The sequence below is a fragment of the Vombatus ursinus genome, unplaced genomic scaffold (assembly GCF_900497805.2).
Source record: "Vombatus ursinus unplaced genomic scaffold, bare-nosed wombat genome assembly UNPS02014812.1, whole genome shotgun sequence".
Lineage (NCBI taxonomy): Eukaryota > Metazoa > Chordata > Mammalia > Diprotodontia > Vombatidae > Vombatus > Vombatus ursinus.
In genome coordinates this window covers 66,210,523-66,227,136 of record NW_020954590.1, presented here as the reverse complement: position 1 = coordinate 66,227,136, position 16,614 = coordinate 66,210,523, and the positions used below count along the sequence as shown (strand labels likewise).

General features: G+C 37.6%; 1 protein-coding gene across 1 annotated transcript in view; it reads right to left on the bottom strand.

Annotated features, from left to right (window-relative positions):
* The window catches only part of LOC114053898 (dystrobrevin alpha-like), a 339,518-nt gene that overhangs the window by 109,950 nt on the left and 212,954 nt on the right, over positions 1-16,614 (bottom strand). The window contains 2 exon segments of the mRNA XM_027877016.1: positions 692-846; positions 6,136-6,221. Coding sequence (XP_027732817.1) covers positions 692-846; positions 6,136-6,221 — 241 coding nt within the window.

The window sequence follows — 16,614 nt, the reverse complement described above, 5'->3', positions numbered from 1 at the left end:
GAGGGCCTTTCCAATTCTGAGATTCTGCAGCCATATGCATTGTACCACTGTCCCTACAAGGGGGAAAAAGGATCTCAATCTTCCTCTCTTTCCTTCTCCTCTTTGGAAAATTTCCTTTCTTCCTTATCTGTCTTTGTCTCTGTCTCTTTTTCTCAACCTCTCTTTCCTCTAACCCTTACCCTAAGCCGGTCTGGACCAGACTCTGAATCTAATTGATTGTTTCCTGTACTATTAATAGTTGACATTGATATAGTGCTTTAAACCAGAGAATTCTATACATCTGTTCTTTCACTTGAGCTTCACAATAAGTCTGTGAGGTAGGTATCTCAGCTCTTCCTATCATGGATGAGGAAACAGGCTTAGTGAAGTTATTTTCCCCTGGTCACAAATGTAGTAAATGTTAGAACTGAGATATGAAGCCAGCATCGGCCCTCCTGATGCTGTCTGACATTCTTTCCACTGTACCACACAACCCCAATCAAGAGGCTAGTAAAAAGATAGGAGTGTCTCATGGACTTTGGTCTTTACACCCAGGGATACTGGTTTTAGCTGTTCTTTTGGAGGAGGGTCACACCTAAAGCTGGTAACAATACACCATAGATTAATGACATGATGGAAAAGTTTTGAATGAGTTTATGTGTTTTGGGGTAACATTTATGACATGCTTTTCCTTTAATCACACTGTTCTTACCTGTTGGGAGAAACAGGATCGGGCAGACTGCTCTGTATAACCAAACGAGGGACCTTCAAACACCGCAGTGGGGAGTTTGAGGACTTCCCGTAGGAATAGGTCATATCGCCCATAAACCATTACTCCATTGGAGTCAGAAATCATTGAGAAAATATCTAACGGAAATAAGAGAAAAGATACTTAATTTACATATAGAAAAATCACTTTACTTAATTCAATCACATCTGTTTAAAATAATAAGGGATATGACTGAATAAAATACGCTTTGGAAAAATAAGGAAATATATCTGATTTTAATATTTAAGTGTTCGTTCTTCTGGGCAACTTCTCTTAAAAGTCGGTAACTGAAACCTAACACAAGACAGGAGATCGTTCAAATGAAATTAGACTAATTTGATAACCAGCAGGTTATACCAACTTTTTGCCTTGAAATCACATAAATGTGAGTACATGACATTGTTGATCTAGTGAAATATTTCACTAGATTTACTGAAAAATGTTTATACATTTTTTTTTACTATAAAAACCACCTTTTCTGTGCTTTTAAGACATCTAGAAAAGCAAATAAAGGGCAGAGATGAGAAGGAGTTAAAGCAACTGATTAACATTTGATAGAGGTGGCAAACTCAGTGAACCTCTATGTTCCATGTATAAGAAGTCTATCTGGATGGAGCTGGGAGAAGGTTCTTTAGGCCTATTTAATTTAGAGGAAAAGTAGCATAGTAATTGGTCACCGGACTGTAATCAGAGTTGTAGGTTTTATTTTCAGCAGTACCATTGGTTTTTATTGTAACCAGAGGCAACTGGTTTAACTTTTTTATCTCAGCCTCTGCACCTGTGCACTTAATGAAGATTAATGAGATAATGTTGAAAAGCTCTTTTGAGTTCAACCGGTAAAAATGTGCCTTGAAAATGAATGACTTTTTTTTCCTTCTATTCAATATATTATCACCATACTCTATAGAAGTTCACCAGGAGAGAATTGCTCTTGGGAATGCATGACTGTACTACAACCTTTGCACAATTAATACACCTAAATGGCTGCTTACTAGGAGTGGAACATTCTCATAGAACGGAGCCTTTTGATAACACTCATATCAGGGCATGAGACTGACATATATGATCTTTTATTCTACACATTTGTCACGGAGAAAGAGCATGACCCATGTGGCACTAAAATCTTTGTACAAGGAGTTCTCAGAATGGAATTTAGATGTAGGTGCAAATTTTGAAAAAATTCTTAGGTTAAAAAATGCTATTTAATCTATAAAACTGACCTTTTGGCCCCTATTTTTACCAATGATACTTCTCTTATTTATGCACTCCCATCTCTTGCTGCTTTTATATTACTTAGATGAGTCTGCCAGTGGCAAATATAGTATGCCCTAACACAGATCCCCATGAAATCCAATGAAATTGGATAATTCCTAGCTATAATATCTATTAAATATCTATCTAAATACCTATAATACCTATTAAATATTTCAGTGTAGTCCCTAATTGCTTTTGCTTATGCTAGGTATCTTTCTCTTCTGATTTCTTTTAGGCTCTGGACTTCTAGGCTTATTTTTAGTTTTAAAACAGGGTTAGGTTTTTTGGGCTATATTTTGGGCACTCTTGATTAGACTAAATACAGAAAAGTACATCCACTCTGATCAATGCAATAAGCCAACCATGACTGTAGAACACTGGTGGTAAAGGATGCTACCCATTTCCTGACATAGAGGTAGTGGATTCAATACACAGAATGAAATGTACATTTGTGGATATGGATAAGGTGGGAAATTGTTTTGCTTGACTATGCATATTTGTTACAAGGGTTATGTTTTTCTTTTTTTTAAAATTAGGAAAATAGGAGGGAAAATAAATGAATGCTTATTAATTAAAAATAAAATGGAAAATGAATTAAAAACCTCAAAGTCATTTAAACTCAAATAATGTTAACATTTGCTATGAGGGTAAGTTCAACCAAGGAACAGCAAAGCAAGGGCCTATAGAAAAAGATGTTGTTAATGGCTACATGGCCGAGGATTCCATATTTAATTCAATTTAAGGATCAAGTTGAAGAATGAGTTAAAAAGATCTAAAAAGATCATCTCAATAATTACTATCTACTCTACATTTTGATACTTGATCATATTCAGTTTGGTACTGTCTGTAAATTTTGTAAATTTTTTCTTCCCCTAGCAGACTTTCCTGTCCTTGTCATCAACTTTTGTATCTGCCATAATAATTAAAGTATCAGCTACATAGAAATGCTTAATAATTTTTCTAGAAATGTCCTGAATTGAGAATGTTGGAAAATGAGGAGAAATGAGAGGGAAGAAATGGAATTCTATATTCTCAGTCATTTGCCAAAGCCCAATCCTCTTTTTGAAGCTCTTAAAAGAATAGTATTGCTATTGGTATATGGACTAATATATGAAATAAAAGTAAACTAAACAATAAGGGCTGAGGTTATTAGTGGTGCCAATGGAGAGGAGCAGGGGGCAAAGAGAAAAAAAAGATAGTAACGACTTTAGAAGTGAGCAGATGACTTTTGTTTCTTGAATCAGAATTGTTCTGAGGCTACCCTTATACCTTGAGAAGCTGGAGTCTACACACATGGAGGAGGGGACTGTGACATGCTGCTGTCACATTCTGTCCTACTGCTATGGGATAAGTAATTTGGTGCACACATCAGGGCAGTTACTCAGTTTGGTGACTAGATGGCACTCATGCCATTTACTTCATTCTCTCTGTCAAAGAATAGTGACTCTAATTGTTCACTAAATATATTCTGATGTTTTCACTGAGCACTTGCTTTTTTAAAGCAGGTGAGCTGCTATCCCTTGGGCTTCTTTGGCCCAAGGGACTGAAAGAGGTGTTAATAGTTGGGCCACTGCTTTCTTAACCAGATCAAACTCTGTTCTCATTTAGGCAGTCGCACTGGTACAGTGAAAAAAAAGCACTGGTTCTGGAGTCAAAGGGCATAGATTCAAATATTGTCTCTGCTATTTAATAGTTATGTGACCTTTGACAAGTCACTTAATCTTTCTGGGCCTCAGTTTCCTCTTTTGTAAAATGAAGTGGATTAGTTGACTTAAGACCTATTTTAGCTCTAAATATGAACCATATTTCATAATGAACCAACACTGACACTCATCTGTTTTAGAGCAGCTTTTGCAAAATATACATTAGCTCATTCATAAATTTCACTAACAAACTATCTAGATTTTCTCTAACATATTTGATATATACACAGAATAAAGAGCTATTTACAACATTTAGGTACAGGCTTTGGGGAGAAGTCCAAAAGTTAAAGTTTCCTCCTCCTACTATTCTTAAATACATCTAAATTTATTTTGCCAAGCCTTAACCTGAAGAAAATTCTTCTAGATTCATAGTGAGGCACTTCTTTAAATAACTAGCAGCCAGAGCTGTAATTAGCCATTCTTGTACACTGGGGAAACATCACAAAAATGGACCAAGGGCACGTGGCAAGATATATGTCCTGAAATGATGGCGGAAGGGTTGATCCCTGTGGGGCAGAGATATCATGAGGTCACTTCTTGGGAAATCAGATCAGAAAGGCAAGGCTAGCAAGAAACTTGGCAAGAGTGCCGGAGCTAAGGAACTGGTGTCATCTGATAGTTTTCCATTTTAATAAATTACCCTTACTGTGTGCTAAGTTGAGTTATTTCAATGCTACCAAAGAACTGCAAGAACTATGAATACCCTCTAAATTTTAGCACCCTGGGCCAAAGGCCTAGTCATCCCATCTTAGTTACAGCTGTAACTTCTAATGCCACCATTTTAACTTATTTAGGCATTGTACTAGAGTACTTTCCTCAGTTTATCTAGTCTAATTCTAAAATCAAAACTGAACACCCAAAAAGAGTATAAAATGACTTTTCAATACTTTATGAATTTACACTGGCTCCTAAGTAGGAAAAACTCTGGGCTGTTCTACTTCTTTTGACCTTAACCTCTTTGTTTTCCCTCCCAACTGTCTTTGCTGGACAATGAGAAAGCTGTGAGCAGGTCCTGGTTATTCTCCACTTGGGCTAATAACAGGTTAATTTAAAGCATATCTCAAACTGGTTTTCTTCTGTTTTCTGTCTCTTTTCCCTTTATATCAGTTTATTAACAACTCACAATAACCTAGTCTCTGAAGCTGATGGGCAAGCAACTAAGAGTCACTGAGGTGACTTTAAAAAAAGGGTGTGTGTGTGTGTGTGTGTGTGTGTGTGTGTGTATGATATCAATTGATGCTAATATAGATTTCTTCATGGATACCAAGGGATGAGAGTGACAAAAATATGGTATTTGGAGACAGGAGGAGGTTCCAATGGCCAGTTTTCTTTTCAACCTTTTGTCCATTTCAGTTTATTTTCTACCTTGCTTAGGACAACTGTATAGACCAGTAGCTCCAAAAATGCAGACTTTAGACTCCTAGGGATTAGGAAGTTATTACAAGGGGTCCATAAATCCATAAGAATACCACATACCACCTTTTAATTTTATTTAGCTTCAACAAAATATTCAGTACAACTAAGCATAATAAATAAGCAAAGAAACCTTCTGTCAACTTATTAAGTATGTCTGACACACAGGTGTAACGTGCATTTGGGATTTTTTTTAAAAAAACTGTGTAGATGCTGTTATGATTAACAATATAGAAACTTATTTGGAAGCATTATTTAATTTATACTAGCTTTTTGTCATCATGCATGTTTATTTTCAAATAAATACTAATAATACAACTATCATGTGTTTTTTATATTAAAAAAAGGAGGCTTCATGCCATTATTCCAGGGGTGGGAAATTAATGGCCCAAATAATTCCTATGCCCATACCGTGGAAAAGTCTGCCTTAGGACATGCACCTCAAAGTTCCACCTATTTGGTTTTCATTAAATATGGGATGAGCAAATTTCGCAATATAGTTGGGTGATTTCTACTGCTTATTTATTGAAATAGCAGGATATCACAGTTTGGTCTTCAAGTTCTTATCATTGTAAGCATAAGGCTATGTGATAGTTCAGATAATCTCAAAAAGTCAATACATTTGAAGAAATGCATGTTTAATATTAAAAGCAGAATTGATCATTTGTGTTTAAATAATAGCAAACAATAACAATAATTCCAATACAGAAGTATAGCATTTATGTTTGCATATAATTACTTAATGTGAACAGTTCAAAAACCAGAATCTAAAAACCTGGGAAGGTTGAACATTGTACAACTTTAGCAAAAAAAAAAAGCACTTAAGAAAATATGAATTATATATTTTTTAAATTATAAATTCTTAAAAAAAACAACAACTTTGACAGGTACTGGAAAGAATTGTGATTGGGATAAAGTTAGGGTATTACATTGAAGGGAAAGGAGAAAACTTTATAGAGAGATAGACAGGAAGTTTGTACCTTGACTAGGAAAAGGACAATACAAGAAATGACTTACATCTTAATTTGTCCATGATCTTTCCTCCACATAGGGTGGCTAAGGCCATTTTGACAGCAAATACTGAAATTTTACCGTGACCTTCCCTATTAAACAACAATAAAAAGTGATGTTATTCGAAGCAATCTCTGTAGTTAAGTCTTAATACATTCCATTCCATAGAATTAAAAGGACGTGGTCCCCCGCAAGCATTATGAAAGGACTCATCATGCATTCTGAGAGGAAATATTTTTGTAAAAGTTGTATATACAACTTAATGTATGTTTCCATGAACCAATTCACCATTTCCATTGTGAAGAAAGAGGAGGGTCTTCTGGAGTCTCTGTAACACATACCTGCTTATAATATTAGACTCATAATATGCACAGAACAGACTGAAATCGTATAACACAGATTTAAACTTTTGTGCACCCCAATACCATACTCTTTGTTACTTTTTATTTAGAAAGCTTCAGATGCATCCTTCCACACTGACAATGACTCACTTTTAAAAAATGGAGAGATGCTGGATTCTGCCTCTTCCCCCTCAAGTATTCTTTTTCTAACTCTTTTTTCCTATCTACAAAGGAGCCACTGTTATTGTAAAATATTTATCTGTCAAAATGAGTTCATTTTCTAAGGAGGAAACAATGAGTGCTATATTTGATCCTTCATCTTCTACCCAAGTAAAACACACACAAACACACTTGCCCTAATCTTCATGGATTCAGGAAGTTAGTCAATTTTGTCCTTCACAAAATGTGCTATAATAGACCTCTCATAACTATAAAAAAAATCTACTATCTGGGTCCAAGAATTCTCTAACCCCTAGATCAAGCTGTTTATCCTCATATTCTAGCCACCGAAAAAACCCATCACACTAAAGGATTCACTTCTCTCCTGGTGGCCCTATTAAGACTGATTCAAAGAATTATTTAAGGAAGAAAATGATTGAAATGTCTGCTTTAAACATTAAATTATGTGTACACTATATATATTTTTTATGACAGCCTAGTATACAGAGAGCTGGCTTCAGAGTAATGACAGCTGGGATTCAAGTCTTATTTCTCATGCATACTAGTTATGTGACCCTGGAAAGGTTAACTAACCTCTTAGTGCCCCAAGCAACTCCTTAAATTGCAGAACAGGTGCTGATCTGCATTAATAGAGAAGAAGTTTCTTGTTCAGGAGTTTCATCTGATTCACCATTTTCATGAACTAAAATTTCTGAAACAGTACCCTTCAGCCTCAGTTTCCTTATTTGCAAAATGAGGTTAGATTAAATGACCTTTAAAATTACTTCCAGCTCAGAAACCTTTCAGCTTACATTTGTCAGTCAGTCAACAAGCATTTATTAAGTACTTACTATGTGTCAGTCACTGAACTTAGCACTTAGAAGCAGAAATACAAGTAATAGAAATAAAAGTAGAAGCAGAAAAAAAAGGTAGTCCTTGCCCTCAAAGAGCTCACATTCTAATGGGAACCGAAAAGGGAGGGGTTGAGATGGAGTCTTGGTAGAGAAAGTCTAGGGGAAATGAGTCAGCAGTACAGCCTAGGGAAGGTTGAAGACATCTTTGGCCTGGGCTTCTTCCTTAACTTAAGAGTTTCTGGGAGGAATCAGGCAATCAGAAGGTGAGGTCTCAAGGGCGTAGAGTTCTTCCAATGTGAGAAGTAGTTAGGGAGGTGGTAGTGGTAGTGATGGTGGAGTGAGCTTCTCCTTTCCTGTCTTGTCCTCTGTTCCTTCTTCTCTCTCAGTCTACATAGGGTATAATACCCTTGCCTGTGGGTACTCTGCCCAAAGGAATGTAAATTTTGATTGATGAAATCTGGCAAGGGTTTATGGGTTAGATTTATTCCTTAAGGACCATGCCTTAAACCCAAATCACTCTGGCTCTCGTGGATTGGCCAATGATAGGTTCCAGTCCAAACACCACCTGGTCATTGTTTGGTCCCTAATGGCTCAGTGAATGTAAATAGCAACTGTTTCTGTTTAGACCAGAAACTCTGTGAGTCTTCCCCTCCTAGATTGATTTTTTTTTTTTTACAAAGTGAAAGAAGCCATTCTTTGCTTCATTTCTTAACTAGCCTTAATCACTGAATGGGGATTGCCTCAGTCAAAATGAGACCCGGGAAAGAGTTAGCTCAAAAACACCAAGGCCTCCCAACTGCATCAGGGGCCACCTCCAGTCATCCTGATCTATATCTATATCTTGCCACTGGACCCAGATGGCTGTGGAGCAGAAAGTGAGGCTGGTGATTTTGCAGAACCTTCCCTCACTTAAATCCAATTCACTTGCAAGTCATGGCATCACCTTCCTGCTGTCATGGTCCTCTTCAAGAATGAAGGACAAACAACGGCAACATTTCTGTGGCAAGGTAGGGAAAGTCCTATGGAGATCAATTAGTAGTGCAGCCTGTAGAGGGATAATCTGTATTGTTCTTCATAATTTTTAACAACTCTCCTTATAACAGTGATGTGAAGTAGGCAATTCAAGTCCATTATTATTATTCTATTTTACAGATGAAGAAACAGTGGGCCAGAGAGTCTTAAGTGACTTGCCCAGGATTACATAGTAAGTGTTGGAGCTAAAATATGAACCCAAGTCAAATGACTCCAAATTCTGTATTCTTTCTGCTATACCATATTGTCTTCAATGAAATAATGATCAATAATAAAAATGAATGGTGCTGACTTCTTTATAAATTCAGATCTATACTTCTTTAGCTCCAAAAATGTATGAAAAGACTTGATAAACTTATTCAACTTCTGTTGTTGTTGCTATGTCCAAGTCTTTGTGAGCTAATTTTAAGATGAGAAACTGAGGCAAACAGGGCTAAATGACTCGCCTAGGGTCAAACAGCTAGTAAGTGTGTAAGGCCAGATTTGAACTAAGGAAGATGAGTCTTCCTGACTTCAGGCCCTACTGTATCCACTGCATCACCTAACTTTTAGAGAAAAGGAAATATAACAAATGTGGGCACACTACTTGGGAAAAATGGAAAAATTGAGTTAAAATCCAGAAAGAATTAAAATAATTAAAGAATTAAAAATTAAAACCCACAAAAGAGTCTATTAAATTGGCGGGGGGGGGAAGTGTACCTAAACTCACACTTGCTGGAGAAGGAAATAGCAAACCATTCCAGTATCTTTGCCAAGAAAACCCCAAATGGGGTCACAGAGTCAGACATGACTGAAAAACAACTGAAGTTCACACTTGACCTGCACAAGGAAAAGAAGTCAATGGACCTACTTTTAGCCAGAGGATCAATAGGATCCCATTATAACTGTGGAGCCAAATGTTATGAAGCAGAGACAACTGATGGTCAGCATATACTGAAGAGCAGATTCCCACACTGTCCTCGATAAAGGAGAAGTTTAATGTACTCAAAATACTTTAAAGTATGCAAATGGAACTGGGCATGGTGGCACATATCTGTAATTCTTTCATAACAGAGGAGCTGAGGCAGGTGGATCCCTTGAGTTCTAGCATTCTGAGGTTCAAGTAAGCTTAAAGGGTATGCAGTATCTGCACTACGTCTGACACTAATATGGTAAGACCTCCAGAATGGGAAGGCTACAAGGCTGCCTAAGGAGGGGTGAACCCAAGGATGTGTTGGAGCCAGCTCAAACCAGTTCCCAAGAACTTACTTAAATTTTCAGTGGGAGCATTTACACCTTGGAAATTGGCAAACACTAAAAATCACGGATTGATTTATTGTTTTGTTGCTAGTGTAGACTTCATAAAATAATGGAGAAAATGTTAATAATGCAGATTAAACGTAAAAGTATGTCATACGTGCGTAGTTTTCAGAGAGCTGGTTGTTAACCATTTACCAGCAGATTTCTAGGTGAACCTGCTGCCCAGGTTAGAAAAATGTAGAAAGTAAAAAGTTTCCATAAAGATCAACACTGGGATAAGCCTATGAGTGACCTTTGCACTTCCAACCCAGGCGAGATAGACAGACTCATTCTCCTTTACAACTTGGCCCCAACCTACCTTTCCAGGCTTATTATATATCACTCCTCTTTACCTGTGCGATGATTCAGGCAAACTAGCCTTCTTACTGTTCCTCATAAGCAACACACCATTTCCTGTCTCTGAAACTTTGTGCTGGCTGTCCCCCAGGTCTGGAAAGCAATCTCTCTTCCTCTCCTCCCTTATCATCCCCATTATTCTTCAAGGATCAGTCCTTTATCACCTTGTATTCCTGGGCTATGTCCATTTAGGTCTTTCAGTAGTTCCCAAAACTTTATTATGACAATCTCAAAGATAATATTAGGCTGTAATAGATAAAGAGATTAGTTATTTCTTTGTCTCTCTGTTATACCATAAAGACAAGGAAAGAAAAGAAACAATAAAGGCTGAGCAATCACAAAATTTCTAGGCTCAGAAAGTCTTATACAAATAGATGATTTCATATTTAATTAAAAAGTCATTAAGTATCCATTGACTGAATGAATGATTAGTAATTCTAAGGAAGTAGACTATGATTAATACTTTTTTGTTCAGTATGTGGGAAAGGCTGATCCTGTTCCTTCTATTTCTAGGCTCAAAGATATTTCACTCATAATAATGTATTGAGAATGGTATCTGGATATTCTTTCATTCCCCTTCCATCTCCTCCTTATACATCCTCATCATCATCCTCATCATCATCAACAGTAGTGGCAGTAGCAGCTTCTTAGAGGTAGGAAGGACTATGAGATCACTTATCCCAACCCTTACAAAAATCACAGGAGAGCCTCTTTCACAACACCACTAACAAAGAAGTCATTCTCTGCTTGAAGACTTCCAGCAACAGAAAATTCACTTTCTACTGAGGCAACCCATTCTCATTTAATTTTTAGTAGGTTTTCCCTTCTGTTCTCCAATAACTGCCATTCATGGGTCCTAGTTCTTTGACTTGGGGGCAAACATAACAAAAACAATTCCCTTTCTACTTGATAATACTTTAAATATTTGAATACAACTATCATATCTATGCCAAGTATTTTTTTTTATCCAGGCTAAATATGTCCAGTGGTTTCAAATAATGAATCAATCAACAAGCATTACACTGGGGCAGCTAGGTAGTGCAGTGGATAGAGTGCCAGGCCTGGAATCAAGAAGACTCACTCAACTTCCTGAATTCAAATCTGGCCTCTGACACTTACTAGCTGTGTGACCCCACTGGGCAAGTCACTCACCCCTGTTTGCCTCAGTTTCCTCATCTGTAAAAGGAACTGGAGAAGGAAATGGCAAACCACTCCAGTATCTCTGCCAAGAAAACCCCAAATGAAGTCACATAGAATCAGACATAACTGAAAATGCCTGAACAACAACAAAATCACTAAGCTAAGTGTCCTAAAGCATGCTGAATAATGATATTGAGACTTCAGCTTATTCTAGTTTCTATGTTGTTATGCTGTATTCAGCCTTCATTTTGCTGCTTTAGTTCATGAGATAAAAAATAATAACTAAATTATTAAAGCTGTCTCTTTTATGAGAATCACCAAGCTTCATGTATTTATGAGAACTAGGCTATTACAAGAAAACATTCAAAACAGCCAAAATGTGTAAATTCTCTTGAAAGAAAAGTTTCTTGAAATGTTTTATATAACTTTAACACTTTACCTGCTTATTTTGGAAATTTTCCATATAGTTGCTTTAAAAACCATTTACACCTTTGAATTACTTTATGGATCATTAACTGATCATCCAGTGATTCTCGTTTCTGGCCCTAACCTCTCTCCTGACCTCCAGTATCACATTACCAACTGCCCACTCGACATTTCGAACTGTATGTCCTGTAGACATCTTAAACACAACATGTTCAAAACAGAACTCATTATCTGTTCTCCAAACCCTCCCTCTCTTGAGCTTTACTGTAATTATGGAAGGCACCACCATCTTCCCACGAACCCAGGCTTAAAACCTAGGTGTTATCCTTTGGTCCTTACACTCACTGCCCAGATCTAGTCTGATGCCATGCTTTGTTTTTTTACCTTCACACCTCCTCCCGTGCATCCTCTCCTCCCCACTTTACACAGCTTCCACCCTGATACAAGTCCTCACTTTCTGCCAAAACTGTTGCAACAGCCTCTTGATTGGTCTCCCAATCTCAAATCTTCTCCCAAGGTCCAGTCCATCCTCCACTCAACTGCCAAAGTCATCATCCTTACACACGGAGTTGAACATGTTATCTTCCTTATGAAACTCCTTTGGATCACTATTACCACCAGGATCAAACAGAAAATCCTCTGTATGAATTTTAAAGCTCTTCATGACCTTCCTCTCTTTCCTGTTTTTCTTTTCTTTAAAAAAATACTGTATTCACCTCCATGTACGAAGGGCCATTTAGGTGGCACGATGGAAAAAGCGCTGGACCTGGAGTCAGGAAGACCTGAATTCAAATCTGGCCTCAGACGAAGAGTAGCTCTATGACCGTGGGCAAGTCTCTTATCCACTGTTTGCCTTAGTTTCCTCATCTGTAAAATGGGGATCATACCACAGCACCTACCTCCAGGGTTGTTGTGAGGATCAAATCAGATAATAATTGTAACTTGGTTAGCACAGTGCCTGGTACATAGTAAACTCTCTTTAAATGTTAGCTATTATTTTTATTACTTTACTATCCAGGGAAACAGGTCTTCTTGCTCCTCCTAAGATGATACCTTCTCTCTCCAATCTGAGTCTTTTTCACTGGCTCAACTTACGCGTGGAATGTTCTCCCTTCTCAAGTTTTACTCAGTAAAATGTGAGCTCCTTTAGTGCAAGGACCGTGTTTTTGCCCTTCTTTGTATCCCCAGTTGTTTCACACAGTGCCTGGTACACAGTAAGCATTTAATAAATGTTTACTGATGATAATGATACATTGTGCACATGATAATAATACACAGTGCCAGGTACTGTGCTTTGTGTTGGGGATAAAAAGGTAAAAAATGAAACTGTCCCTATCCTCAAGGAACTTGCGTTCTATCTGACTAAATTTTTTCCTAAGTTTGTTTTCATCATTTTGAACTTTGACCCAGCATAATTAAAAAAGGAGTTCAATCTGAGGCTATTCTATGCAATAAGACAGAAAGACAAACTTATTTTTCCCAGATAGAATCAACTTTATTTTTAGGGAAATATTACCATGATAGAAAACCTTGCTTTTGAGAATGAGGGAAAGAAAATACATGCAGCTCATGAGCAAATAATGAAATAATATCTGATCCTAGAGAGTCACTAAAGTTTACTAAACAAAGGGATGGCTTAGTTAGACATGTACATTAGGAAATTCACTTTGGCTGCTGTGTGGAGGATAGGTTAGGGAGGGGAGACACTTGAAGTAGGGAAACCAGTCAGAAGCCCATTGCAATAGTACCAGTAAGAGGTAAAGCCTTAAGCTGGGGATTATTTGAATAGACAGAAGATGGCAAAAAGTGTCGTGGAGGTAGAAAAGGCAAGATCTGGCAACTGATGGATGTATGGGGTGAGAGTTAAGGAGTCAAAAATGGCACTGAAGATGTTGATCTGGGTGACTCAGAAATAATATGATGCCCTCATAAAGAAGATTAATTTGCAGTAAAAAAAACAAACAAACAAACCAAAAACATAATAGAATGAGAATGAAATGAAGGACACGACTCATCCATGTCTGTTTGTCCTGTGTAACCTGCTCAAACCCACCAAAATGGAAGGGGCAACAGGGGGTGATAGGCATGGTTAGTCTTTATACTCACTCACTGGCCTGGCACCTGCTGTAGCAATAAGGTCATGGGGGGGAGGGTAGGAGATCACAAGCTATTGGAATGCTGGTGGGGGGTGGAGATAGGTAAAAAATTTTACTTGGGCAATTGATGCAAGTGTCTATGTCATGTTTATGTTGGCTATCTTAATGTCCAGGTGTACTCATAATAGCCCAGTGGTAGGAGTGGACAAGTGGGGGAGTGTCAAGCAGTATTGTGAGTAGCGGGTGGTGTGACTATTTTGAAGACAAGCCCATGATTGCCTACTTGGGAAGGGTAGGATATGACCCACTTTTCTACTCTCTGACTGGCTGATCACATGTCCTTGGGGTCATGTCATGGTCCTGAGGAGATGCATGGCCTTGGCTTTGGAAAGCACTGTCTTTGACACAAGATGCCCAGAAGCAGGAATCAAGCATGTCAAATATTGGATCTAATAAGATCCCTGTCAAAATTCACGATGAGCCTTTGAGGTGATCTACTTCATCCTTTCATCTCATGCAGGGATCCCTTCTACAAAATCAGGACAGGGGCTTCACCTTAGTTTGAATGAGTTCAATGATAAGAAACTCACTACCCTATAAACCACCCCATTCCATCTCAAGTAATCTCTGAATGTGTCTGATACAAAGTGTTCCCTTGAAAGCAGAAAGGCAGGTGTGAAATGAATATTCTCAGTATCCCCAACACACAGTGAGAAATTTTAGTCTAACTTGACAGTCCTAATGTTAAGATGAGAGAGGAATTTGAGGAAGGGGGTGCAACAATCGTTCTCTCAAATTCCTCTGGGACCACAGCCACTTAATGACCCACAGTGGTCATTTGCCAAGTGATTACCTAAAGAATTTGCAGTCCTACCCAAAGTATCTAAATTATTCCCAGGGAGTTTCATGAACTTGAGCAGAATTCCTGGGATATTTCACTTTTTGGTAAAATCACTTTGGATGGCATTTCCAAAATCCACCAACCTTTTGAAGGTATCATTTTTCTCTAATACTAACTGCAGCTTACACCTTTACAATGCTTTAAGCTTTTATACAAAGTGGTACATGTATTATATACAAGTATCTTACATACATATCATATCTCACTTGAGCCTTGCAACAACTCTGTGGGGTAGGTGCTACTATTATCCCCATTTTACAGATGAGGAAACTGAGGCTGTAGAGGGTATCTTAGATATGTTCACATAGAGAGAGCCAGGAGAAGGACTGAAACACAGGTCTTTCCAACTCTAAGTCCAACATTCCACAAATCCCCCCCCAACATCCTAAATTATGTGGTACAGTTGATCAAGGCAAATATCCACTGCTTTCAACTGTTATTGTAACAATAAAGTAACTTCTTCAGTGAAATTATTTTATCTCAGAAACATGAAGGACTCTCAAACAAAGCACCATCCATGAGAGCCAAGTCTCAGTTACTAGAGAATTCTACCTAGATATTGAGAATTCAAGAGAAGTTTGAAAAGGCATCAGCTAAGTAGTCACTGGGTATTTGATTGGTTCAGTCATACTGATAACAAAACGAAAGAATTGGCCTTTGTAGAATACTGTCTCTTTCTCCTTTGATTTCAGACATCCACACAAATTCACAAAAGTGAGCAGACAAAGGTTTCTCAGGAGAATTCCATACAGATAATGTACTGCTAGGGTAGTCACTTTCATAGGCACACGCAGAAACCATTATATGCTCTACAGTACATCTGGGCTCTGAAAGTACATCAGAGCCTTTTAAATTGGAAAGGCAGAAGGGTTTGGGCTAGAGTACCTGGGTTCTCTTGCCTTTACTCATTTAGAGAAAAAAAATACAAAGGTATCTTTCATGGTAACTAGGGATTCCATAGTAGGGAATGTCTGCTTAAATGCCTCCCCAAGAAGCAAGAGCTAAAACAGAGGGAACTGTACAGGTACTTTATATTCTCTACAGTAGCATTTATAAGGCTCATGTGTCTGAAGTTTTAGGCTCTGTTAAATTAACTCTAACACAACAAATTAAAAACCACTCTGTTTGATTCACTACAAATATATCTTTCCAATTCAATTCTCCAAGGATATCTAAAGATAGTAAAACAGAAAAAGATTAGATTTGGGATATATATATATATATATATATATAGATAGATAGATAGATAGATAGATAGATAGATAGATATAGATATAGATATAGATATAAATAAAACCAATGGAATTTTTCCATTTAAAATAGCTCAGAGAAATACAATAATTATAAATTGAAAAAGAACCAGTCAAAGATCATGGATATATATACCTGACCTTGATCAGCTTCCTAAAAGAGTCATGGGTTTTTTTCGGGGGGGAGTTTAAAGCTATAAGGATTTTCATTTTCCCTTTAATTTTCTCCCCATCTCCATCACTGCTGAATTCCATGATGTTTTCCTATCTTCCTCAGAGACTTCAGTGCTTAGCTCACAGTCTTCCCCTCTACTTCATCTAGAAGATCCAAGAATTTTAAAATATATGTTGGTAACCCCTCAAACTAACTGTCTCAAATCTCAACACGAGTGAAGAGAGGCAGTGGTACAGTGGAGAATACGCTAACTCTGGAGTCAGAGTATGTGTGTTTAAGGCCCTATGAGACCCTGAGTAAGTCACTTAATGTCGCTGAGCCACAGTTTCTTCATCTATAACATGAAAGGGTTGAACTAAACGGTGTCTGAGGACCCTTTCAGCTCTAAATTCTATGATTCTATGATCCATCTCTAATCTTCCCAATAGTAAGGCCATATTCTATCTGACATAATTCAGAATGGTTTCATCCTCGAG